The following is a 27,680-nucleotide window of genomic DNA, read 5'->3' as shown; positions in this document are numbered from 1 at the left end:
CTCGTCTTTTGTCAAAGGCAAATTTGTAAACTATGGAAAACTATTACCTGGTAAGAATGAAGAGTTCAGAAAATGGACACCTGTTGGCGGCTGGGTGGCTCAGTGGTTACGCATCTGACTTTGGCTCAGGTCGTGATCTCACGGTTCGTGAGTTTGAGTCCCACATCAGGTGAGCTCAAGCCCCACTTTGGGTGAGCCCCCCTTCTCCCTCTCTCTCTCTGACCCTTGCTCACTTGCACACTCTCTCTCTCAAAAAAAAAAGGAGGTGGGGAGAACCTGGGTGGCTCAGTTGGTTAAGCATCTGACTTCGGCTCAGGTCATAATCTCACAGTTTGTGGATTTGAGCCCCTCATCGGGCTCTGTACTGACAGCTCGGAGCCTGGAGCCTGCTTTGGATTCTGTCCTCCTTTCTCTGCCCCTTCCCCATTTGCACTGTCTCTGTCTCTCAAAAATGAATAAACATTATAAAAATTAAAAAAAACAAACATGCGTATCTTTGACCCAGGAACACTTCTAAGCCCATTTCCTAAAGAAATCAGTGGTTAACTCTCACAGTGCATGTACGAGGATATTTATAATAGTGACACATTGTAAGCAATCTAGATGCCAATAGATGACAGCAGAGAGCTGTTTACACTTCAACGATGCCTCCATACAATGGAATACAGGTGTTAAAAATAATTGTGTAGATACCCACAAACACAAAAATATGTCCATGTTATGAAAAAGTAAGACTCTTAAGCAGTATGAATTTTTTTTTAATAAATTGGTTACTTGTAGCAAAAGCTGGAGGACATACCTTAAAATGTTTAGTGTTCATTCCTGGGGAATATGGCTGTGCGTGTTTTTCATTTTCTCCTGTTACACCTTTACATGATGTCTTACTGTTTTACCATTAGAAAAAACAGTGAAGCTATTTTCAGCTTGAAACAAACAAACAGAAAAAAATGTAGATAAAGGCAATTGGGGCTTAGGTGACTGAAAGTGAGTACGCGAATCAGGCCCGGCCTCCCCAGACCCCGTGCGTTGGGCCTGTCACCCGACACTCAAGTCGCTATCACGAGCACTTTTCTCTGTTGAAGTGACTGGCTTTTGTCCCGCCAACCCCAGGTTATAATGGGAGAGGAAAATAGGCCTCAGGGCAGTCGGCGGCAGCCCCAACCCGCAGTGGGCCCCGTCGGTGAGTCGGTGAGTCGGTGGGCTGGGGCTCACCCTGCCTCCGGCCTCTTCATGGGGAACACCATCAGGGCCCTGGTGGCCTTCATCCCTGCTGACTGCTGCCAGAACTACGTGGTCAGAGATCTCCGGGAGATGCCCGTGGACAAGATGGTAGATCTGAGTGGGACCCAGCTACGCCATTTCCCCGGGCACGTGTGCTCCTTCCGGGAGCTGGTCAAGCTCTACCTGAGTGACAACCACCTCAACAGCCTGCCTCCTGAGCTGGGGCAGCTGCAGAATCTGCAGATCCTGGCCCTGGATTTCAACAACTTCAAGGCTCTGCCCCAGGTGGTGTGTACTTTGAAACAGCTCTGCATCCTCTACTTGGGTAACAACAAACTTTGCGACCTCCCCAGTGAGCTGAGCCTGCTCCAGAATCTCCGGACCCTGTGGGTCGAGGCCAACTGCCTCACCCAGCTGCCGGAGGTGGTCTGCGAGCTAAGTCTCCTAAAGACTCTGCATGCCGGCTCCAATTCTCTGCGTCTACTGCCAGGCCAGCTCCAGCACCTCCGAGAGCTGCGGACCATCTGGCTCTCAGGCAACCTGCTGACTGACTTCCCCCCCGTGCTGCTGCACATGCCCTTCCTGGAGGTGATCGACGTGGACAGGAACAGCATCCGTTACTTCCCCAGCCTGGCCCACCTGTCGAGTCTGAAGCTGGTCATCTATGACCACAATCCCTGCAGGAACGCACCCAAGGTGGCCAAAGGCGTGCGCCGCGTGGGAAGATGGGCAGAGGAGACGCCAGAGCCTGACCCCAGAAAAGCCAGACGCTACGCCTTGGCCAGGGAGGAAAGTCAGGAGGGAGAGGGGCTTGTCCTGCCTCCTCTACTTCTTCCTCCCAACTCCTGAGGAGCTTCAGTCGTAGGTCAACGCCAAGGATCCGACTCCAGCATCTTCTGATCTCTCCTTTAGAGGGTACAGGATTGCTCTGGGACACACGGGATGCTCTGCCAGTGGGGAGTGATGGAAGTCCAAAGAATCGCCTCACTCACATTAAGGGAGAATTTCTGGCCAACATTTCTCCCAAAGTGAAGTTGGGTGCTATGGCCGGCCTCACTCTCTGCAAGCAAATCAGCTCCTCCAAATAGGTATTTTGCAACATTGAAGAGTACGAAGGGCTAGGACGTTCTGTCCTTCTCTACTCCACAAGCGGCTGGTCAGGATGCTCACGAACTCCTCAAATAAGGTATTTACTAAAGAATTCACCTGAGAGTTCAGGTGGCCTGGCTCCAGCCCTTTGCAGGATATATTTTACTAGGAATGACCTTAAGTGATATGAAAATAGGGACAAATTCAGGCCACTTACAAAAGACATTTCTACCTAGTCAGTCAGACTCTCAGACTCCGTGCTGTTGCAAAGGCTCAAGATGAAGCTTTTCCCCTGCAGTTGAGTGAATGCTGAGAGGACCTCTGATAGAAAATGCCTCCTGGTGGAGTACGGCTGCCACCTCATACACTTGACAGTGGTTCATGCTGATTTAGCTGGTTTTCCCTGAAGGTCAAGGTTTGACCCCAGATCTGCTCTCAACTGCTTACTGTCACTTTAATACTACAAGTCCTCTAGAAAGTAGAACCTCTTGTTGGCAATGTGGTCTTATTAAAATCGAGCCTAGTTGTAACCTGCCTGCCTCCGTAGAGCCCTCCCGTTTATTCACATTTACGAAGAACTGAACTGAATCCCCTTCCGTGGAGGGAAACCACTTTCCAGGATATTAGGTTAAAGGTAGCAGGTGAGAAATCTGTTTACTTGAAACAAGCATTTGGAAATCTGCGTTGAAGGTTGTGGTATATATGACACTTCTGCCTCTAGCCTCAGTTTCTTAGCCTTTATTTGGATTTGATTTTTCTAGATAGGGCCTTTTGATGGTCAGTGTACAAGCTTAGACATTTTGGCCATTTTTTTAGAAGTAAATTGTGACCTTTTCTTCTTCCCACAAATACATCAACCTTAAAGATACTGCTGTCTGTGGATGATTTAATAACAGTCATGTTCTTGAACCCACAAGGACACAAAAAGTGTCATAACTAAAACTTACATGTGTTTGGCTTTTAAAGTTACTTTTGCCATAAAAGCATCTTAACTCAGCAAAGTTTGGTTCTAGAATGACGTTACCCAGCAGACTATTTTCATATGTTTTCCTACCATAAATATTTCTTGCTAAACCACCTCCCAGTCTATAGAATATCTGCAACCCACTGATTAGCCTGCTAACAGATCCCTTTAATCTTAAATGTTATAGGTTTTCAAATATTTAACTCCTTTCATAACGAGTCCAGATTCCCATTACATAGCTAGGATTTATAGTTTATTTTTTCATGCCTAATGACAAACAAAACTATACTGTTGATGCTTAAAACTTTATGCTAACAGAATTGCCTCCGAACTGGGTCCACAGCCAGCCTTACAGATGGCTCAGACTTTTACCTTTGACCCTGTCTTCCTCCTCCAAAGATTAATGTGCCCATCTCTTCCAGTACAACTGTAGGCTAAAGCCATATAACAGCATGAAGCCAACAGATCTAATGAGCTAAGTGGTCTGAATCAAATGTCAAATGGCAAACATTTGGCACACAAATGGTTTTCTTCTAAAATAATACAGAACATTTCCCAAACAATGGTTAAATGTTCAACACTGATTTTGCTATCCAAAAATGTTTTCACTATAGGGTTTCAGTCAATCTTATAAAAAAAATAACCATGTAAATGTATATTAACATTTCCATACCTCTCTGATGTTTTCTTGAAATTCTGACATAATTACAAAGTTAAAAGGGGGAAATGAAGCACCAAATGTAACTTTACTCCTAATTTTAAAAGCCCTGAAACACGAAATGTTATGCACCAGAGAAATTTATACAGAATTTTATTTAGCTTCTCTAAATACAAATGATGCCCACTAAAATCTTTTATCTGAAATGCAACATCACTAACAGTTCATAATTTTACACTTAAAAAGTGGGCTTGCACCCTAAAAATCAACTATATGCAAATTTTAACTAGAAGCACATATCCTACACACAGTAACACAGCAGTGTAGTATGATGGTAAAGAGCATGGCCTTTCTAACTACGGGAGTTCAAATCCCAGCTTTGCCATTTCCTAGTCACTTACCATCTGTGTGTCTCAGGTTGCTCATCAGTAAAATGGCAAATTTCCATCTTTGAAGGCACTGTCAGGATTAACCAAATTACTGTGTAAAAGGCACATAGAATAGTGCCTGGCAGGTGACAGCTAATGTTTACGTAACATGTTCTTTTTATGAAGTGTTACACCATGCAGCATGGTATTTCTACTTACAAGCAGTCTAATTCTTTGGTTGAAGGGAAAAACATGATGCTAATAGAACAAAAAGGCCTTCTCTGGCTCGGTAAAATTTCCAGCAACAGTATCTATAGTCTTGAATATAAGAAAAAGAACAACAATGTGGTGAAATGCTTCTGGCTTATCTAACTGGGAAAATACACCAACATGATTACCAAGGATTTATTCAATTTCTAAATGAATGTACTTTGCCCTTTTTCTGTTACTCTAGAATGTGCAAAATCACCAAGGTACATACTTGGAAAATGTGACTATTTCTTGACACAAAACCCATGTATCCTGAGAGGCAGGAGGCATGGGAATCGAAGACATGGGCAGGTGTCTGCTGGACATTACTCTCTGCTTTTTGTCACTGTATATATACGCCCTATAATCTCACTACTGTAGAAAGAGTATTAATGCTATTTATAAAACTTAAATTTACATGCTTTTCTTCCTTTCTAGAGGATCCACTTCTGCAGAATAGGAAACAAATTTTGAATCCTCAGTGCCTAGTATAATTCTTCCACGTTTACCTGGATTTTGGAGATTTTATCATGCGCCAGCCCACAGGGTAGGGGGACAAACATTTATGGAGCACATCTGTAGGGCAGTCAGGTACTATCTTCAGAGTCTTGTGTAAGTTAAGTCATATAACCTTTTCAATAAACCTTTGAAAGAAGTGTTAGGTGTTGCTCAACTTAAAAATAAGAAATCTGATGGGGCGCCTGGCTCAGTTGGTTGAGGGGCTGACTTCAGCTCAGGTCATGACCTCCTGGTTCATGAGTTTGAGCCTTGCATCAGGCTAGGCTCTCTGCTGTCAGTGAAGCCCACTTCAGATCCTATGTCCCTTGCTCTCTGTCCCTCCCCCACTTGTGCTCTCTCAAAAATAAATAAAACATTAAAAATAAAATTAAAAAATAAGAAATCTAAAATCTGGTTTGTCCTTATTATTTTGACAACCTGAAACATTCTATAGTAATTCTATGATTAAAAAAAAGTTAAGTCCTCTTTACACTTTTACTGATGTTCTAATACACTAGAATAGGTACAAGACAAGGCAGACTTTAAGAAAAGGATTTTGGATAAGAGTATTCTGTTGACTTTTATCAGAGCAAGAAAATGCATTTTATCCTGGCAAGAAAATGCAAGAAAATGGAGAGACCTTAGCAAAGAACTACTGCTGGGCAACATTGGGAGAAGAGGGGATTCAAGATAATACTGAGGCAGCTAGTGTAGCAATTGCCACCCGTGAGGCTAGATGAACAGGGAAATGTTACTTTCACCTATTAAGAGCTAAAAGGCATGAAAAAAGAGGCTACCAGGGGTGCTGGGGAAGCCCTGTTGGTTAAGCGTCTGACTCAATTCTTGATTTCGGCTCAGGTCATAACCTCCCGGTTTGTGAGATTGAGCCCCACATTGGGCCCTGTTCTGACAGTGCGGAGCCTGCTTGGGATTCTTTCTCCCTCTCTCTGCCCCTCCCACGAGTGTGTACGCACTCTCTCTCAAAATAAACTTTAAAAAATAAAGGGGGGGGAGATCTACCAGCGAGGCTGTAGTGGTAGGTCTACAGGGATGCAGTCATCTCCAAAGAGCGAGCTACGCAGGAAGAAAATACCGAATGCCTATCCCCATGTCCTGCCAGTACCTCCCGAGTTAAACCACAGGAAGGTGTCAGACAGTCAGCAAAGGTTAAGTGGGCCCATGGCCTCCCAGCAGGCAAAGAATGGATCCTGGCTTAAGGATAATAAAAGAATTACCAGTATACATATTATCCTTCAAAGGAAAACTGAAAGCTACCTAGATTTTTAAAAATTATTTTAGTTTTAGTCAACACATGCGTACCTAGAAGGGATTTAAAAACCCTAAATACTCAATTTTTTATATAGGTACTATTCCAAACCTCTAATTCCATATCACAAAAATTTTGCAAAAAACTGCTTCCATATTCAGTTTGAGTTAAAAGAAACTCTATCCTAAAACTGTTAGAGGAATTATAGAGGGGCATAGGTTGCTATTTTACCTCTGAAAGTGAAAAGACATTAAGATTTGTAAACTTGAGATAATCTCGGTTTATGAATACATCTGTAAGGGCTTCAAAGCATATGAATTCAAAGAGGTAAAGAGGCACGGGTTATTCTTGGATGTAACAATGAAGCTCCCATGTTTCTACCTCTTTTTAGATTAACATTTATTGTTGTATTCTTTTTAAGACCTTTAGAGAAAACATGCCCAAGTATCCTTAAAGATCAAGATCTTACTCCAGGGTATCTAGTACCTCAAGACAGATATTTAAACCCACTTCCACTGAAACCTGTAGGTTTTCTTGGTCATGATATGCTCACTTGTTCCACCTGAAAACTGATGTCATGATGTGATATACTAAAAAAAAAAAAGATCAGTGCAATTCTCTTTGATAATCTCAGGAAAAGTCCCTCCTTTATGTGAATGTTAGAAGACATAAACTAGTACCAAAACAAAGAAAACCAAGTTTTCCTAGTTTCAGTAGCTTCTACAAAAGTAGTATTAAAATGTGGGGACAAACTTTTTAGACAAAAACAAAACAGGTTGGGAGCACCTGGCTGCCTCAATCAGTAGAGCATGTAACTCTTGATCTCATGATCATGGGTTCAAACCCCATGTGGAGCCTACTTCAAAAAACAAAAACACAACAGAAACAGGTTATTTTATCAGTGTTTCCTTGAAAACCCTTTTGCTCTTCTATGGGAATAAAATGTCTCTCCATTAAGCTAGCACAGATACCCTGTAAAAACTTATAACCTACTGCTGCACTTTATTTCTTGGGCATTCTGCTATACACCGATGCATTAAAATAACTTCCAAAACTAAATTCACTTTTAAACCATTAACTAAGTACATACCTATCCCCATTCTCTCTCCTCTCGGCCATTTGCCAAAACCAAAAAGCATTAACAAAACAACAATCAGTAATGCTTAAATCTAACCACATCCATATTCTTTAAGAGGGTATTACCCTTTAAAGCATCAAAGGTCCTTGAGAAGCAGCTTGTAACAAGCAACTTTTAAAATAGAGGACTCTTTTGGGACACCTGGGTGGCTCAATCGGTTAAGAGGCCGACTTCGGCTCAGGTCACAATCTCATGGTTGGGGAGTATGAGCCCCATACCGGGCTCGCTGTCAGCACAGAACCCGCTTCAGATCCTCTGTCCCCTTCTCTCTCTGGCCCTCTTCTGCTCACGCACTCTCTCAAAAGTAACATTTAAAAAGTAATATAGGACTCTTTCAAACTTGAAATAATGTTTACACCATAACTGTTTCCTATATAAGTAAGAGATGGTACTTAAACTATACAAAATTAAATGAGTACTTTCACTAACAAAATTAAACGGCTAATAAGTTATATAGGATTAAAAACCAAGAGATTAACCTATGTTTACCATGTGTGACTTGGACTTGATAATTATTTCATAATCAGGTAAGGTCAATCATTAGTTAAGCTGAACAACTCTATACAGAGTATAATCATTTGCTCCCATTAAATAATTAAAAACAGGGTACAAATCACTAAGACAGGTGAGAACAGATTATTGTTCAAATTTTTATTTTGATGCACAGTATGAGAAATGAACTTTTAAATCAACTGAGTTTTATGGAAAATGAAACAGCAAATAAATTAGACCAATGTTAAAACAGATGGTCAGTTAAATGTCCAAACTTAAGGATACAAGAGCCACAGATAAACTTCAATACCACAGTCTTCTTTAACAGGTGGAAGTCTTTCAAACACAACTTTGCTATGAACTACCTGGTCCAGAGCTCAACAGCACATGGGAATGTTTAACAGGGGTGGTGATCAGGGACACGTTTCCTGCAAGGATTATAAAACAAACACTTAAGAAAAAGGCAATGGTAAAAATGAAAAGCATGTAACCAAAGATTTATAGCAAATACAAACACAGCTAAATTCTTAATTTTATTAAGACCATAACCAATTCTCTGTAAAAAAGATGCTGTTTCTACCTCATAATTAATATCCCTCAATTATTACTATACTAGTAAGAGGACATTACAAATCTATGGAACGTGAAGACCTGTAGGTATTTAGCAATACTCTATTTCTCATCCCAACAACCTACTTTACAAATACATATTCTCCATTAAAAGGTTAATGCATGTTTTCAGCAAATGCGTTAGGGAATTCTACTACTAAATTAGTCAAAAACAAAGACAGGTACTCTTAACCACAAGTTGTATGTAGAATGACAAGACTTTGGGGCCTCCAGATTAAAAATCTCTATTTTTCTTGCTATTCTAAACGAATGAAAACAAATGCCGGTAGGTAAGCTGGGAAACTCACTAAAGTATGTCAACAGTGCCTTTCATATACATCTTAGATGTTAAACTTTTATTCTTTGGTGAGAAAATAACAAATCTCTCAGGAAGGAGGCATGGCAGAGGTACTAACAGAATTTTACTTACTGCCTGTATAAGCACTGCTTCTAAAGACAAACACAGCAATCATTCCAGAGAAGCAGACAAAGTCTAAAAACACTGAAAGAGTATACTGGGACCATATAAGGAAATAAATCTTTCAACCTTGGAAGCTTATGGGAGTAGGACTAAAGGATGCTAAAAGATGTCAATATAGAAACTTATCAAGCTGTGACAGTTCACAGGGCAACTGGTCTGGAATGGAATAAGAGTCCCCTGGTTAATAATGGGTATGAAGAGTCCCCAGACCAGTATGTTTGGGAAGGCTGAGTTAAACAAAATTATTCATGTTTCTTTACTGCAATTACTGAGAACGTCTACTAAATTTAATAGACACTTAAACCACTAAAACAGTGGTATCAGATCAAATGAGGTATACCAAGGAACATATTACAAATGTGGTTGAGGGTGTCAAGTCATCGCAAAGATTTATGAGGGCAGGCATGATTATGTGGCCTATTAGGAAAACTTTACAGACCAGTTTCCTTTTGTTATTCTGCTTATTAAAGACAGTCGAAAACAGAACTGCACAACCATCTCTGCTGGCACAGCTTCCAAAACTTTCAATTTCTCCTTCCCTCACCAACTTTCCATTTCAAAATGACTGCTCATTTCCCTACCACAGAAAAACTATTTTCAGCCCAGGCCTTCTACTACACCACAGATTTAAATACCATTTCCCCCTTTTCTTTCCACATCCAAATCACTACTTTCTACTCTTTCCCCTAACAGTAATGGGATGTAATAGAAAAAAGCACTCAAGTGGATGCTGCACGATCTGCACAAAGAAATTCCTTGTACCTTAGTCCATTTAAGGTGCAATTTCCTAATGATGTTCCTACTTCCCTCCTGTTCCCAGGGATGAACTCCCCGTGCTTCCAACTAAAACCAGCACCCCCCTCTCATTCTCCTACTCCTTCTCACAGCTACTCAGTGGGCTGCTCCCTCCTTCTGCATTCATCTCCCCCTACAAGATCACTCCACATAGCACTGAACATTCACAGTAAAGACCCACACATCCTCTAGCTACCATCCCACTTCTCTTGCTTCTATTCACAAGAGACTCACATAAGAGAAACTTTATTTCTCCCAACAACAAGAACCTTGGATTGGATTATCCTTCATTCCTTTTCCTTATACCTTATATGCAGCCCATCATCAAATTCTGCGGGCTCCACCTTCAAAATCTATGATCAACACCTCCTGACCACCCTCACCTCTTATCTCCTGGTGCAGGCCACCATCCCCTCTCAATTTCATGAACCACCACTTCAACAGGTAAAATTAATATTTTCATAACTGCTAGTAAGAACAATGAAGTTAACTAAATCTTCAGAAGTTAAGATTTTCTGGCTAACCATTTTTTACATGAGTGAGTTTCTGAAAAAATATGACACCTTAAAAAAACTGCTGAAATGGAACATATAAGGAACTCTGGACATCATGTACTTAAGATTACCTATATGAAAAAGTGTACCCAGGATAGAGGACTATAGCGGACTCATCCTGGTAAAAAGACATTCATTCTTACTACTACAGCCCTCGCCCCCATGCAGTATGGTTCTTAACCTTTCCAAGCCTGCCTCTTTATGTCAATTCTGAGAGCTCTCCTGTGTTACCTGTACCCCTCTCTCCCTGAACTTTTTTGACTTTAAGAGTTATGACTACAGATTTTAAATAACATGCGTAATACTTTTAGTTAGGCAGAAATGGCTCTATCAACTACAATTACCAAACATACCCAGTTATCTATTTTTTTGCTTCTGTGTTAATTTTTTTGTTAGAGGGGCACCTAGTGGCTCAGTTGGTTGAGCATTCAACTCTTGATTTCAGCTCTGGTTATGATCTCACAGATCATGGGATCAAGCCCCACACTGGGCTGCACCCTGACAGTGCAGAGCCTATTTGGGATTCTCTCTCTCCCTCTCTCTCTGCCCCTCCCTCATGTGGGCACGCTCTCTAAGTAAACATTAAAAAACAATAATAATTTTATTTATTTTTTTTTTTTTAAATTTTTTTCAACGTTTTTATTTATTTTTGGGACAGAGAGAGACAGAGCATGAACTGGGGAGGGGCAGAGAGAGAGGGAGACACAGAATCGGAAACAGGCTCCAGGCTCTGAGCCATCAGCCCAGAGCCTGACGCGGGGCTCGAACTCACGGACCGCGAGATCGTGACCTGGCTGAAGTCGGACGCTTAACCGACTGCGCCACCCAGGCGCCCCTAAAAAAAAAACATTAATAATTTTAAAAAACAATTTTTTCTAAGAAATGTGTGTTAAAGTGCTACAATACCTTGGTGCTGCTTTGATAATGTTGTCCACACGCAGAATCACCTCTGCTGCTTCCGCTGCACTCAAAAGAACTTGTCGCTTTACTTGGAAACTTTCTGTTATACCCAGTGCTGCCATATCTCCAATGGTACCTTCCTTCATATCTGAAAAAAGACACAGTATTTACTAAATAAACTATAGCTGTTTTTTTTAAAACACATGTATTTATTATTGAGAGACAGACAGACATAGAGCATGAGCAAGGGAGGGGCAGAGAGAAGGGGAGACACAGAATCTGAAGCAGGCTCCAGGCTCTGAGCTGTCAGCACAGAGCCCGACGTGGGGCTCGAACTCACCAACTGTGACATCGGGGCTTGAGCCCGAAGTCAGTCGCCCAACCGACTGAGCCACCCAGGCACCCCTAAACTATAGTTTTAGCAACTAAATTATCAAAATATCTCTAATTACTTACAACAAATAAAATTAACGTTTATAAAAAATGAGATCACAAGACCCAACCACTCAATTTAATTAGAGCATTCTCATCAGCCTATCACTCAAGGCCTTTGAGAAAATTAAAAGGTCAACTAGGTCAAATAATGGAAAATGAATATAGAACACTCATCAGTTTTTTTTAACATTTTTAAGTTTATTCATTTATTTTGAGAGACAAACAGAAAGCAAGTTGGGGAGGGGCAGACAGAAAGGGAGAGAGAGAGAATCCCAAGCAGGCTCCACAATGTCAGCGAAGAGCCCGACACAGGGCTCGAACTCACAACCTGCAAGTTTATGACCTGAGCTGAAACCAAGAGTTGACACTTAACCAACTGAGCCACCCAGGCACCCCTCAATCACCTATCTTTATCTACGTACATATACATACACGTGTGTATATGTACGTACATGTGTAAAATTACTGCAGGGAGCACCTGGGTGGCTTAGTCAGTTAAGCCTCCAACTTTTGCTTTCAGCTCAGGTCATGATCTCATGGTTCGTAGGACTGAGCTCCATGATGGGCTCTGTGCTGACAGCATGGGGCCTGCTTGGGATTCTCTCGCTCTCAAAATAATAGTAAAAAATAAAAATAAAAGTAAAATTACTACAGAAGATGTGCTTATCACTAATTACCATGGATTCTTTTTTAAGATTTTAATTTTTAGAAGTAATCTACACCCAATGCGGGGCTCGAACTCACAACCCTGAGATCAAGAGTCACATGCTCTACCAACTGAGCCAGCCAGGTGCCCCTACCATGGACTCCTAAAACTGGAAGAGAATTTAGAAGTCATCTATTTTTCTTGTGAGAATCCCTACTTGACCTTCTGACAGATCATTTTCATTACCTCTCTTCTGCAGTGCCAGGATTATCTACCCTCTTACTATTCCTGTCTTGGACAGTACATTGGGAAATTTTTCAATTTGAATTAAAATCTGCCCTTTTGGCCACTTTTATCTATGTATCAAAGATCCACACTCAAGAATGTCTCACAGTAAGTTTCCTAGGAGATTAAAATTGAATGTTGATTATACTATAAGAAACTTAACATTAAGTTTACACTTATTTGAAAATATTAGTACTGTTTATGTATTTTAATCTCACAGTCATAATAAACTAGTTACAAATCTTCTAATTAGTTTTATACCCTTTATGGAAAAACAGTTCTGGTAGTGTTGAGAATATGAAGTTAAACATTTTCCTAAAATATGTAACAATTACAGAGGCAAGGGCCACAGGAAACTTTTTTATGGTTATTATGAGAATTCAGCTTAAAGAAAAAAAAGAATAACTTGGTAAAGTTACTACCAAAATTACTACAAGGTTTCATGCAATTTCTTACCCAGTCCAGCAGTTGTATTGCCTTCACTATGGGCAGCTCGGAGCTGCGCCACCAGATCTGCACTGTCATAGCCTGCGTTATCGGCGATGATAGTTGGCAACTACAAGGTGAGAAAGACAAATAGCAAATATTCTATAAGAAAGTGGATTTACTTCTAACCAGGACACCTTTTTAAAATTATACATTTAGAAACAATGTAAAATTGTTCCTTTTAATTACTGCTCATAAAAAAGATAAACTCCAGAATCAAATTTAAGTGGTGTAAACCAGTTTTCTTAATGCCAAAAAGGCAAACATTTTCTATGATAGGAAAATGTATTCATTTAAAAAACCATCAATACTCACAAAATGGGAGTTCAGATCTCTTTATCAACTTACCATTCTCAGTGCTTTAGCATAAGACTCCATTGCAACAGCTTCTTTGCCTGGTGTTCTACTGGCAAGCTGTGTCACAGCATGAGCCATCAGCATCTCGGAACAGCCTGCAGATTAAAATTAAATTCCAATTAAATATTTTATTTAATCTCCAAGACCCTGAATTACTGATTTCCCTTAAGATACGTCAAACATTTTAAAATTAAACTCAAAAGTACTATATATAAACTTTCTAAAAATCATTAAAGCCAAAACCATTACTATACTTGAATAAACCACGTTCAGTATTTTTAAAACGCTTACCTCCTCCATAAACTGTTCTAGAATCCTTCACAGTTTGGGCAAGAACACAGAGAGCATCATGCAAAGATCTTTCTGCTTCATCTAAAATTTGTTGAGTGGCACCACGAAGAACAATGGTACAAGCTTCACCTAAAGTTAAAAGATAAGATTCTTAGGTCACAGTGAACACTTAGTTATAAAAAATAAGTTTGCCTTCTAATCTTTATGTAGGTATTGGTTATAATTATTCTTTGGTTTTAAAAGCGGACAGGTCCTCTGCTGTTGTACATTCTTTTTGCTAATAATCCATGTTCACAGTAGTTCTAAGGTACCTAGAAAACAATCATGTTGAATATACTGTTCACAAAGGCAAGATTAACATGAGGCTTATCTCAAAAGAAACTGAGATTAATATACATCATGCCTCTCAAGAATTAAGACACATCAGGGGCGCCTGGGTGGCGCAGTCGGTTAAGCGTCCGACTTCAGCCAGGTCACGATCTCGCGGTCCGTGAGTTCGAGCCCCGCGTCAGGCTCTGGGCTGATGGCTCGGAGCCTGGAGCCTGTTTCCGATTCTGTGCCTCCCTCTCTCTCTGCCCCTCCCCCGTTCATGCCCTGTCTCTCTCTGTCCCAAAAATAAATAAACGTTGAAAAAAAAAAAAAATTTAAAAGACCACTTTAAAAAAAAAAAAAAAAAAAAGAATTAAGACACATCATATTCTAGTAAATACAGTAACTACTTCTTTTAACTTCAACAGAGTCTATCAAACAAACATTTAGGAACCTAAATCAGGATCTATATAATCACTCACCAAGTGCTACCCCAGAAAAGTGGATCAGTTTATCTTCTCCAATCATGACTTCCTCAATAAGCTTGCAACTTCCAAGCTTCACTAGTTCTGGGTGGTCAAAGGTAGAAGCAATTTCACCACCTATGAACATAAATACACATTAATTAAATGCACAACGCATTTAAAAATCTGTTTTCCAGTAAGAACTAATGAACTGACATTTTTAAAGTTGACTGCTTACTACATGCCAAGCACTTTGAAGCGCTTCACATAATCTAATTATTTAATCTTTACAACCCTCACAGATACTGTTAGGAAATACTAAAATCGAGGCAAAGAGATATTTAGTTTCTTGTTCAAGATTATGTAGCACTAACAAATATAATAAAGTGGAATTCAAATCCAAGCAGTCTCTTTAGACCTGTATGTGCAGCACACTGTAGAATACTGTTTCTCAAAGGTTAAACTGGGACTTTAACATCTATTTTTAAATCTGAATTTAAATTCAGATTCCCTTTTGAATCCTGTCTAGAAAACCAGTACCCTTATGATCCAATTTCTCAAAACATAAGATATTTGACTAATTCTACTATGTCAACAGATGTAAACCTTAGAAACTGCTTAAAGGAGCACCTGATACCTGCTAATCATTACAGTAACTACAATCTCAGAAAGCCTAGAAAAAGGGAAAACGTATACTGAAAATTTCCCAGAGCAACCCTAATGAGATGTCAAAAAAAATCTTACTTTACTCCTATGTCTTATTTCTATTCCTATTTTCCCTCCATCTTCCATGGTGTAAACTGAAAAGTTCAGCCATTTCCTTTCCTCGTTAATTAGGCAAAAGTTAAACTTCCATTTTAAAGTCCCTTTCTCTACCTCACTACTCTCATCTAATAAAGTAGATTTCCTCTACCATCAACCAACCCCTCTTTTAACTCAGAATAATGGATGCTTTATATCTATTTTACAAAAAAATTATAGAAAAAGACTCTGGGTCATTTTTATACTGATTTATACTCATCCGTACAGCTGAAGTTCTTTTGACTTTTGATTGGCAAATTCCTGAGACTGCTTTGTGTTCTAGATGTGAGACACAATACATTTGGGACATCACATCCCCAAAATGAGACTAATTTGGCTTATGAGAATTTTCACTTATCTTAAATTCACTAACTTCTCTATACTGGCTTAGAAAAAATATGTATGTATATCCTTGATGTTTACGAGAACCAATTTCACACATCTTAAAAACAAGTAAGCTAAAGATAGGAGGCACCAATGGGGTAAGATCAACTTTGCAGTTGGGTGTGCTTGGTGCAGTCAATTCTCCTCTGAGTGTATGTGGCAATTTCATGTATCAAGTCCTTATGAGATCAACTTATCCTATGAATGTGCTATCATTCACATTTAATTCTTAGGTCGTATCTTTAATTTTGTTATCTTAAAGGAGGAATTACACCCTAAATTTTATTACCTTAAGCATCAAGTATGTAATTGCTCTTAAAGAACTTTAAAGTAAACCTATTTCAAAGTAATTAAAGAAAGAATAAACCCATTTCAAAGTAACTAATGAAAGAAAAAAGTCTTTTTTTAGGTCAGAAGACCACACTTCTCAGAATTATTAAAAATGGCTGAAGAAGTTACTCTGACATGAAACCAATCCTACCCTTTACCATAGTTAGTATACTTTTATTTCTAATACTCATGGCACTTGAAAATTCAACATTCCTAGTGCCTTTACATCTCAAACCCTTCTCCTTAAATTCTCATTGCCAGATCCCAAGCCACCTTTCCAACATATTCATTTATTTTCAAGGGCCTAAAAATTAGAGAATAAAGGTTGCTACACTTATGTCTTTAAGGTTACTTTAAAAACTATTATCCCAACATAAACAAATTACACTCTGTCATTTTGATGTAGATGTGACCTTACTCATAAATATATTTTTATTCCACACAACTGGGATTATGAAACTCATACCTCTACCGAAGCATATTAGAGTATACGAAACTTTTCATTATTCATTGCTGAATTGTTTTCACACTTAGTTCAACATTGATTCCTTCCACAAATTTAAATGAATTAACAAAAACAATGTGCAAGCCCTTGACCCACTCTCTGACATATAGTTAAGTGTTCAATAAAGGTTATTATTGTAACTTACTACCACACAGGCACAAAGCATTGGACTACTCACCACTAAAAATAAACTAAAAACCGAACACTCCTTTTTTAAGTTTTTGTTTCTTTAGGTATAGAACAATGGTCCTGTGGGTTTGTGAGAAAAGATCTAGTATCTTTAAAACAATGTAACAAAAAAAGAGAGGGCAAACCTAGCATATAATTTGGTATATAGTAAAATAACATAACTAAAGATGTCAAAAAACCATAAATCAGATTTCAGAATAATGGTTTATTTTCTAAGCCCCCTAAAGGTACTTCTTTGTACTCTCAGCAATAAGTTCCATACACTAACATTTAATAAATCCAAGAGCAATTAGTGTTTGTTAGATATTAATGCCTTTTAGGGTGCCTGGGTGGCTCAGTTGGTTAAGCTCTTCCTTTTTGCTCAGGTCAGGATCTCAAGGGTTGTGAGATCAAGACCTGCATCGCGCTCTACACTGACCTCACGGAGCCTGTTTGGGATTCTCTCTGCCTCTCTCCCTTTATCAAAATAAACTTAAAAAAATAAATAAAATAAAGAAAGAAAAAAGAAATTAATGCCTTTTTCCCATACCTGTGACAAGAGCTAAGCGTTCCACACCCGCAAAATCTGCATGTTCAATAGCCATAACACCAGCAGCACCAAAGAGCTGTTCAGGATAATTATAAATTAACTGCCTATAAATAAAATAAAAATATTGTTCAAAATTGTTATTTCACAAGTCTATAATTCAAAAGACTAAAAAACATGGAACCATTTTTACCTCACCAATACAAATTTTACCGTATCTTCCGTATGCAATAATTTATAAATTACAAAACTTATTACAAAACAGGTATTTTATATTGTTAACTAATAGGTATTACAGGTATTACTTATTACAAAACAGGTATTTTATATTGTTAACTAATAGGATAAACTAGACCCATAATTCCGAAAAGTAATGTAGCAAAAAATGCATCAAAAACCACGTCAGGGGTGCCCGGGTATCTCAGTCAATTAAATATCCGACTTCGGCTCAGGTCATATCTCACAGTTCCTGAGTTTGAGCCCCACATTGGGTTCTGTGCTGACAGTGGGAGCCTAGAGACTGCTTCACATTCTGTGTCTCCCTCTCTCTCTGCCTGCCCTTTTTCCCTCTCTCTCGAAAATAAATAAGCATTAAAAAAAAAACTTAAAAACAAACAAAAAAAAAACACATCAATGTTCACATGCTTTAATTCCACTCCTGAGGCTCTACAGTAGGAAAATAAATTTAGATATTAAAAGATTTTGGGGTGCCAGGTGGTTCAGTCAGTTAAGCACCTGACTTTAGCTGAGGTCATGATCTCACAGTTCGTGGGTTCGAGCCCTGCATCAGGCTCTGCACTGACAGCTCAGAGCCTGGAGCCTGCTTCGGATTCTGTGTCTCCCTCTCTCTCTGCCTCTCCCCCTCTCATGCTCTGTCTTTCAAAAAAAAAAAAATAAATGTTAAAAGATTTTAATGATATTTGTAAAAAAATTTTTAGAGAACAGCAAAACCTGCCAATGACCTTAATGTCCACTGGGGAGTGTTTGTGCAGATCACAATTTACCAGTTATAAGAACTTTGTAATTTTAAAAATATATTAGATTGAAAAAAAAACCAAGTTACAAAAGTTTACAGCATGCCATCGTAAGTGAAACACTGAAGCTAGAACACTACACACACAGATCAGCTTAATAAAAGAATTTCAGGAAGGTCAGACCCTAGACTCTGTTCCTTCTTTATACGTTTCTATTTTCCAAAATGAGATTTTTTTTAAAGTTTGTTTTGAGAGACAGAGGGTGCACAAGCGGGGTAGAGGCAGAGGGGAGAGAGAGGGGAGAGAGAATCTCAAGCAGGCTCCACACTGTCAGCGCAGAGCCCAATGTGGGGCTCGAATTCATAATATGTGAGATCACCACCCAAGCTGAAACCAAGAGCCAGGCCCTTAACCAACTGAGCCACTCAGGTGCCCCAATGGGTTATTATTTTTCTATCAGGAGTTTTATAAAAAGGACATGTTTAAAAGTTTGAAACAATTTAAAAAAAAGGCTAAAAAAAGTTTTAAAAATAATCATTATAAAGCACTGTTACGCAAAATGCATGTTCTCAGATTCACAGATCACACAGAAGTTTACAAACTTCTTTTTAAAAAGCCCACAAGCGTGCCTGGGTGGCTCAGTGGGTTAAGCATCTGACTCTTCACCTGGGCTCAGGTCATGATCTCACATTTGTGAGATCAAGCCCAGCATGGGGCTCTATGCTAGTGGCATGGAGCCTGCTTGGGATTCTGTCTCCCTTGCACATGCTCTAATATAAATAAACATTAAAACAAACAAAAAAAGCCCACAAACATCTGGCCTAGAACAATTATTTTTCATCAAATATTAACTGTCAAAGTTAACCAAAGTTCACTGACAGAAACATGTTGTTCCTCTTGGCATTTTCACCATTTAAAACAATCCAAGGGAGCCAACCAGAGGGAAAATTAGGTACATTAGAGGCCCTGAGGTGGGAATGAGCAAACTGAATTCAAAGCAGTGGTTTTAGGCCCCCTGAACCTGGAAGAGAATAGAGGACTCCTTGCCAAAACTCCAGTCTAGAGTTCTTGCCTCTAGGCCTTACCAGGAAATGGCCCTCACTACTATTGGATCCTACATGTTCGGCCCTATATCATCAGGGTCCCAAAGATGGAAGCTGGTCTGAGAGCCATGGAAGCAAGCTACGGGGCCCGGAGTGCCTGCCACCTGGACACTGATTCTATTTTACGCTGCCTCAGACCACTGGAGTGGATAGAGTCGTGACTTTTTATTGACTCTTTTCTAGTTTTACTGAAAATAAATTTCCATTGCCTTTGTGGGGGAAAAAAACCCCAAAAATGCCTTAGACACTAACAATTAAGAACACATGGGGAAAGGCACCTGGGTGACTCAGTCAGTTAAGCATCCAACTCTTGATTTCAGCTCAGGTCATGACCTCACAGTTCGTGGGTTTAAGCCCCACCTTGGACTCTGTGCTGACAGCACTGAGTCTACTTGGGATTCTCTCCCCCACCTTGCCCCTTCCCTGCGTGCATGCTCTCTCAAAATAAATAAACTTTGAAAAAAAAAGAATACACAGAAGAAGCATACACATACTTTTTCACAGAAATTAAAGAAAACAGGTGCCTGAGTGACTCAGTTAAGTGTCTGACCCTTGACTTCAGCTCAGGTCATGATCTCACAGTTCATGAGTTCAAGCCCCGCATCAGACTCTCAGCATGGAGACTGCTTGGAATTCTGTCTCCTCTCTCTCTGTCCCTCCCTACCTTACTTGTGCAAAAGCATGCACTCTCTTAAAAACAAACTTTAGGGTGCCTGGGTGGCTCAGTCGGTTAAGCATCCAACTTCAGCTCACGTCACTCTCTCATGGTTCGTAAGTTCGAGCCCTGATCGGGTTCTGTGCAGACAGCTTGGAGCCTGGAGCCTGCTTTGGATTCTGTGTCTCCCTCTCTCTGCCCCTCCCCTGCTTGTGCTCTCTTTCAAAGATAAACATTAAAAAAAATCAAAATAAATGATTTTAAAAAACACAAGACAAAATTCTTATCTAAAACTTGGGTCTCTTCATTCTTGTTTTCTTTGGTATTAATTTTTTGCCACTTCAAACTCTCATCATTTGATATGGGAATTGAACCTCTCCACCAGATATATATATCACACACACACACACACAATTAGTCCAAAACTCTAAAACTGTAACTGTCAAATCAAAAAACTATTTTGTGCGGTGCCTGGGTGGCTCAGTCGGTTGAGCATCCGACTTTGGCTCAGGTCATGATCTCACAGCTCATGAGTTCGAGCCTCGCGTCAGGCTCTGTGCTGACAGCTAGGAGCCTGGAGCTTGCTTCTGATTCTGTGCCTCCCTCTGTCTCTGTCCCAACCCACTTGCATTCTGTCTCTGTCTCTCTCAAAAATAAACAAACATCAAAAAACTTTTTCTTTTTTTTAACTATTTTGTTATTAATAAAAAAAGGTTTAGTAAAGTGTAGTAACATAAAACATCACCAAAATCATAATAAAAGTGCCTTGCCATAAAATTCTAATTATATTCAGAAAAAACACGTTTCTAAATAACAAGTCACTAATTCAATATTAAGTATTTCCATAAGCCTTCAAAGACATAAATCATGTATTACATTATTATAACTATTGTTAGCAAAACCACATACGGACCTGTTAATAAAGCAATTTATCCCATGCTTAAGAATACGTTCAACTTTCTCCTTCATTTTTTCCTTTTCTGCGTGTTCTATTTCAGCCACTTTTGCTGTAGAATCAACTCTTACCCTGGAACCAAATATCTAAAACAAAGGAAAGCATAAAAACAACACTTAAGAGTCTCAACATAAACATTTTCACATAAATACACTGAAATTATGTATTTGGATACATTCATATATATTCTAGGTTTTTTAAGTGCAAATGATTCCCAGCCTGAGTTTATTTTTTTTATTTTTTTATTTTTTTTTGGAAAGTAAACTTCTTACTTTTATTTTTTTTTATATTATTTTGGTTTTATTAGTTTTTTATTTTTTTTTCAATATATGAAATTTATAGTCATACAACACCCAGTGCTCATCCCAAAAGGTGCCCTCCTCAATACCCATCACCCACCCTCCCCTCCCTCCCACCCCCCATCCACCCTCAGTTTGTTCTCAGTTTTTAAGAGTCTCTTATGCTTTTCCCAGCCTGAGTTTATAAAGCAGCTAACAATTAGAATTCCAAGAAATGTAGTTAACATACCTTTATTTTATCTGTATCCATACCCGTGTTTGCAATAAGAATTTTAGCATTTTCAATTCGCTTTGGTTGATTTACTCCAATTTTTTTATCCAACAGAAAGCCTACAATACAGAATACTATATTAAATACTTCAAAGCTATATTGATAAATCTTCTATAGATGTCTGCTTTATCAAATTACTTTCAAAGAACACATTTGAGTCCAATTCTTCAAGCTCCTAGAACCTATAAAGCATTCCATTAAAGCAGTGATCATAAAAATCAATTTAGCAGGTGGAAATGTAAGAGTACAGCACAAACTTTAAGAATAAACACAGTATTTTGAGACTTTTGTTCCACATATATACAATATATGCAGATGTGGATTACAACATAATGCTAATAAATCCACTTTCATTCCTTTAAAGCCAACACAACAGAAAAATTGAGGATTCAGAAAAACAAGGTATTGCTAGAGATTACTGAACTTTTTGAAGCACTGAAGCCGGTTAAGAAAATGAAAAAGTCATGTATAATGGAGTCAGACAAACCTGCCCCAATCATACTCATGCTGCTTACAGGCTATGTACACACTCTTGGACAAATTAATCAACCTTAGCTAGTCATCTGTAAAACAGGAGTATCACCAGTGGCACAGATGCTCGTTTCCAGCCTAGAGGCCTGATGATTTGGAACTCTCTCTCCAAGCTTCTTTTAGAGGCATGCATAACTTTTACCTTTTCCATTTTCATGTTGGGTTTTCCACCCTATTAAGATGAACCTAATTCTCAAATCACTGGGTCAACAACATAATGAGGGATAAATAAAATTTTAAAACATTCAAGAATGTAGCATTCAAGAATGGTAGCTATCTTTGTTTTCATTATCCTTACCTACCCACTAGCCTCTTTTAGAAATTCAACACAGAGTACTTTCAGAATTGTTACTGCCTTGAAATACAAATGACCTATAAATGAAGTACGAATCACTGGTAAAACACAACTTGTTCCTGTTTCTCCTCTATAGAAGAGAACGCCTACACATTCCACTCCAGAAGTCATTTTGTGAAGTAAATACAATGTAAAGATGTTTTGAAAAATTCATACTTTAAGAACGAAATACACCATTAGTAAGAAAATAGCAATTGCTAAGACTTCTGTATCACTTTAAAAAACACCAGCAACTATACCCTCAATACCTACACCAACTAAATGATATGACTTAACACAAACCCTTCCTGGAAAAAGTGCTATTTCAGAGTAGCTGATTTCCACTAAGACTACAATTTCTCTTTATTAGAAACTGCAAGTAATAACTTCTTGGCATAAGTAAAACCTAGATTATCAAAGAAATGCTGGGATGGAGTGAGATGAAGCACACAGTTACACATAATAAATGGATCAGAATGACAAAAATGGTTATTATATTATTTGTATTCTTAAAGACAAGTTTTCTGGCTTTGTGAAGTGTCACTAGTCCTGACTAGCTAAACACAGGATTCGCTATTTAGCCCTCAACACCTGATCAAACCTTGTTTTCCCATATTTAACATATACATACCTTCATCTAAATAGGAATCTGCCAGACTTCCTCCTAGCTTCTTGATGACATGAATTGCCTCCAAATTACCAGAGCCTTTCAGTCTGAGAACAGCTTCTACAGCTAACTGAGTAAAGTGGTCTTTGTGATGAGTAAGAAGTTTTGAGGATAATGTTGTTCCTGCAATGTTCATTAAATCCTGACGGAACTTAACTTCGTCAGAACTAAAAAAACAAAAAACAAAAAAACAGAAGACTCATGCCTGTTCTTAAAATGCTTCTCCAAAGATATCAATCCTATTTTTCTTTTTGAAATTTATCCAAATAGGTGTCAGTAGATCATTTCACCCCAGTCAGGGCTCTAAGCCACAGAAAAAGAATTAGAGCTCACCACCAATAATCAAGAAATGCGAAATTAAAAGTTACTAATTTCCCACCTATCTGGCAAAATACCAACAAACAAATAAGCCAACAAAAAAATAGCAAATACTCCAAGAGCATGGAAAAAATAGGTATTAATATACAGATATTGGGAGAATTAATGTTTTCTAGAGAGTTACTTGTAAATAAAAATGCCTTAAAATACACATATACCTTTGGACCCACCAATTATACTTCTTGAAACATTTTTTTAGGAAAGAGATTTGTCACATTACTATAAAGCTAAAAATTATCAATCAAAACACAGATTTCCAAACACAAATAGATAAATTATACTATAATCAAATGCATACCTCTATTAAAACTAATAATGCAGAAAATACTAACACTCAGAAATATCCTTATTATTCAACTAAGTTAGAAGCTGTAAAATTCTCTACACGATACTATTTGTTTCTGTGTGTTGTGTGATTATATACACAGGAAACTGGAAACCCAGCCTGTATGTGAAGTGTCACATGGAGGGTTTGTTTTGTTATCAGGGCAGGATGAGGCAACAGGGTCATGTTTGTAAATGCTTTTATTCTCCAGACTTTCTGTATGGAGCATATTTTGAAAAGAATGTTAAGGGGCACCTGGGTGGCTCAGTAAGTTAAACATCTGACTCCTGACTTTGGCTCTGGTCATGACTTCACAGTCATGAGACTGAGCCCTGAGTCAGGCTCAGTGCCAAGCATGGAGCCTGCTTGTAAGATTCTCTAAATCTCTCAAAAACAAACAAAGAAGAAATGTTAAATACTTAAAAATAGCATTATTTTGGTATACCAACCCATGATCAACTGCAGAATTCAACAGAGCCTGTCTTGCCGCCTTTGTGGCTTCTCTCCAACCAGCAATGATGGTCTGTGGGTGAATCTTTTTTGCAATTAAAGATTCTGCTTCCTATTAATAAAGAGCAGAAAACATTCATCAACAGTAAAGACATAAAGGGGTTCCTGGGTAGCTCAGTCAGTTAAGCATCTAACTCTTGATTTCAGCTCAGGTCATAATCTCCTGGTTCATGGGACTGAACCCCACTTTGGGCTCTGCTCTGTCACCAGAGCCTGCTTGCAATTCTCTCTCCCCCCCACCCTTGCTCATGTGCATGCACGCTCTCTCAAAACAAATAAACTGAAGCAGGACCCAATGACTTCCGGTCCAAGAGCAAAAAACAATAAAAGGAGGTTGAAGTTGCTCAGATATTCTTACCCTTAGCAATTCTGCTGCTAACACAGTAACAGAGGTAGTGCCATCACCAACTTCATCATCTTGAACCCTTGACATATCTACAAAAAGGAAGCTATAGTTACTAGCTCATTCTTATGAGATTCTGCATTCTAAATTACTTCTCCATAGCTTACCTAATTCTCTAAACATACCCACCACCAATCTGAATCTCACTTATCTAGGTTTCCTCACCTGACAAACTCTGGAAATTCTCAGTCTGAAATGTTTTATCATTAATAAATGCATGGTACTCCAGAAGCTTGTAATAATGATAACAATTAAAAAGTAGACATCAATTAATCACAAGTATAGTTCATCAACACAACCTATTTAAAAATGTGTTTCAAAATGTTAACGAAACCTTATCATCCTCATACTCACCAACTAAAACTTTAGCTGCTGGGTTGTCCACACCAATGTTTTTTAGAATAGTTGCACCATCATTGGTTACCATGAGAGAGGCATCTCGTCCACTGCTTAGTAGAATTTTATCCTAAAAGGAATAAATAATAAATATGTGGTTCAAGATATAAATATATCTGGAAAAATGCATGGGTCAACCCGTATTCTCATATACTGTTAATGTGTAAATACTCTGGATGGCTATTTGGCAGTATCCATTCAAATTTTTCAATGCATACACTCCATAAGCAAATCCTGGTGTCTACCCCTAAAAACACTAGAACAGGGAAATATTAACAAGGTTGTCTCAGCATTGTAATAGCAAAAACAATGGAAACAAACTAAATGTCCCTCAATGTGGTCATAAATAAAATTTAAACATTAATGCTGAAAGGAATTTTAAAAAGCTACCTACAGATAAAGTACACACGCGTAGTGCCTATGATAAAACAAAACATATGCAACAAAACACATAACGCACAGATAAATCTACATAAATATATTGGGAAGACTTACATCCAGATATAACAGTGGTTGTCACTGGGGAGAGGATCCAGGATGGTGATCCAAGGGAACTTTAGCTTTATAAGCACTGTTTTCATTTTTAGCAAGAAGAATATATCCACATCTTACATGTGTAAGTAAGAGTTAACTTTCCAACATTAAAAAGCACCCCCCAAATTGAGTTATTAACTGTATTTCCACCAACAGCTCTAAAACAGTATCAAAACATAAAAACTCCTAGTTTTCCTTACCATGCCCTTAGGTCCCAAGGTGCTCTTTACCAAGTCTCCAATAGCGATGGCACCAATAAAAGAGGACTGGAGTAAAAATCAGAGATTGAAGAGAAGAATCAATTTTACAATCTTAAAATTCAAAAAGTACAATCGAATCTTTAAAAGAATGGGAGAACAAGGCTTACCAGCCGAGCGGTCTCTGCTCTCTCTTCATCAGCTCCAGCCTTGAAGATGTTAACAGGTGCGAGGGAAAGGGACGCCTAAAAAGGAAAATCAACAATCAGTTTGAATACCAATATTTAACAGGTATATTCAGATGCATGGAGATAAAATATGCAGATATTAAAAACAAGTTTAATTTACAGCATAACATACTTTTTCAAAAAAGTGACGTTCTCCATCACTGGGGCGTTTACTTAAGGGGGGAGTGAGGGACTTATGCAAGCTGCACGGCAAGACGACCTTGCTTTTGGGATCTACTAGCGCTCTGCGAGTAAAAATTCTATACCAAAGAGACTGTTAAACATGGCAAGACTTAAAATGGTTTTAAGCTAAGCATAAGGCAGGCAAGAGTTGTAAGCCACTAGCTCAACAACCGCCCAGTGGACCAGGCAACGCGGTCGACCCGCCTCCATCTTCACCGTCCGGTCCCTCCAGCCCGGTCGCCATAGGCTCCTCCCCAAGAGAGGGCGCGGCCTGCCGCGCCGACCCGCCCGGGGCACTAGAAATTTCTTCGCTTGGGTTGAGCCCCGGGCCCCGGGTTCTGGTACTGGGGAGAGGCCTAGTAGGCCCAAGACGCTGGCATGGAGGCCCGCCCCTCCCCCTGCTAGGCATGGAGGGCTTCACCGGCGGGCCCGGCGCAGGCCACACGCCGCGGCCCGCGCCATGTGCGGCGGCCTAAGGAGACAGACACAAGGAGTCCGCGGCAAAGGGAAAACAGAGGGGACAGCGAGGCGGCAGGGCACGGCGGGACGTGGCGGGGCTTAGACAGGGCTAGCGGGGCCAGACTCACCATGGCTCCGTAGAGTTCGGCACACACGCTAATCCCTCACAGCTCACGCCCGGGACCGGAGGTAAGAGAAGCCGGAAATGACGGCACACGCTCTACTGCAGGGGGCGGAGCTCCGACCAGCGCGAAGCTCGGGCCAGGCGTCGCCAGCTGGAGCAGTGAGTGGTGCCACTTTGAGTGGAGCAACGCGGTCGGAAGCGCGGCTCCTTACGCTGGGGGGCGGGGCTTCGTCTCGCGCCCCGCCCCCTGTGGATCCGCCTGCCAGAGACCTGGAAGGGGTGGGTCCGACATCTAGCTTGCAGCGGGGCAGGTTGGGAGTTGAACTCGCGAAGAACAAAGGGGATCTCGGGACGTCGGGCTGCCATAGCAACGGCGTTCTTGCTCGTGCGTTTAATTTTTCTTAAATTTAATCTTTTAAAATTTGCCTGAAAGTACCACATATACACAATTTAAAGTGTTATATACTAATAACGAAAGACAATTCACCAACCTCACCACTTCTTTCCCGGGAGACAACTACATTCAGCTTTTTCGGGTTTTGTTTCTTTGATTACTTACCATTATATTACTAAATAATATTTTATTGCTATTTTAATTTTAAACGTTATTTATTGAGTATTACGAGGAAGACTTACATTCCTTTTGTTGAATTTTAAAAAGCTGTTTTAATTGGACGTTGACTGTCCGGGACAAAGTCTTGTGAACTCTCATGGAGACATTTACTTTATCTTTGCCCTGCTTGCTCATTTTCAGGTCTTAGCTTTCACTCGATTTTTCCCCCTCCACTAGTAGAGATGACCAATACCCTCTTACATAATGTGTTGATAGAGACCAAGATCAATCCCAAATATTTCAGTTTATTA

The 27,680-nt window shown here is 39.4% G+C and overlaps 2 protein-coding genes across 2 annotated transcripts; one reads left to right on the top strand and one right to left on the bottom strand.

Moving 5' to 3' along the window:
* The first annotated feature begins 482 nt into the window (after positions 1-482).
* On the top strand, positions 483-2,636 carry LRRC10 (leucine rich repeat containing 10). The gene has a single exon (XM_030323198.1). It carries the CDS (start codon positions 1,117-1,119, stop codon positions 2,068-2,070), a length of 954 nt encoding a protein of 317 aa, XP_030179058.1. The 5' UTR covers positions 483-1,116; the 3' UTR covers positions 2,071-2,636.
* Positions 2,637-8,088: 5,452 nt separating this feature from the next.
* On the bottom strand, positions 8,089-26,927 carry CCT2 (chaperonin containing TCP1 subunit 2). The gene is made up of 16 exons (XM_030323197.1): positions 26,821-26,927; positions 25,994-26,068; positions 25,827-25,892; positions 25,051-25,162; positions 24,652-24,728; positions 24,233-24,345; positions 23,045-23,247; positions 21,507-21,607; positions 20,937-21,064; positions 17,295-17,398; positions 14,575-14,694; positions 13,784-13,912; positions 13,484-13,587; positions 13,106-13,205; positions 11,290-11,431; positions 8,089-8,372 (listed from the first exon to the last, which is right to left on the bottom strand). Exons 1-16 carry the CDS (start codon positions 26,821-26,823, stop codon positions 8,342-8,344), a joined length of 1,608 nt encoding a protein of 535 aa, XP_030179057.1. The 5' UTR covers positions 26,824-26,927; the 3' UTR covers positions 8,089-8,341.
* Positions 26,928-27,680: the final 753 nt, after the last annotated feature.

Source organism: Lynx canadensis, chromosome B4 (assembly GCF_007474595.2).
Source record: "Lynx canadensis isolate LIC74 chromosome B4, mLynCan4.pri.v2, whole genome shotgun sequence".
Classification (NCBI taxonomy): Eukaryota; Metazoa; Chordata; class Mammalia; order Carnivora; family Felidae; genus Lynx; species Lynx canadensis.
Note: the sequence above shows the minus strand (reverse complement) of the source record. Positions and strands in the feature narration are given on the sequence as shown.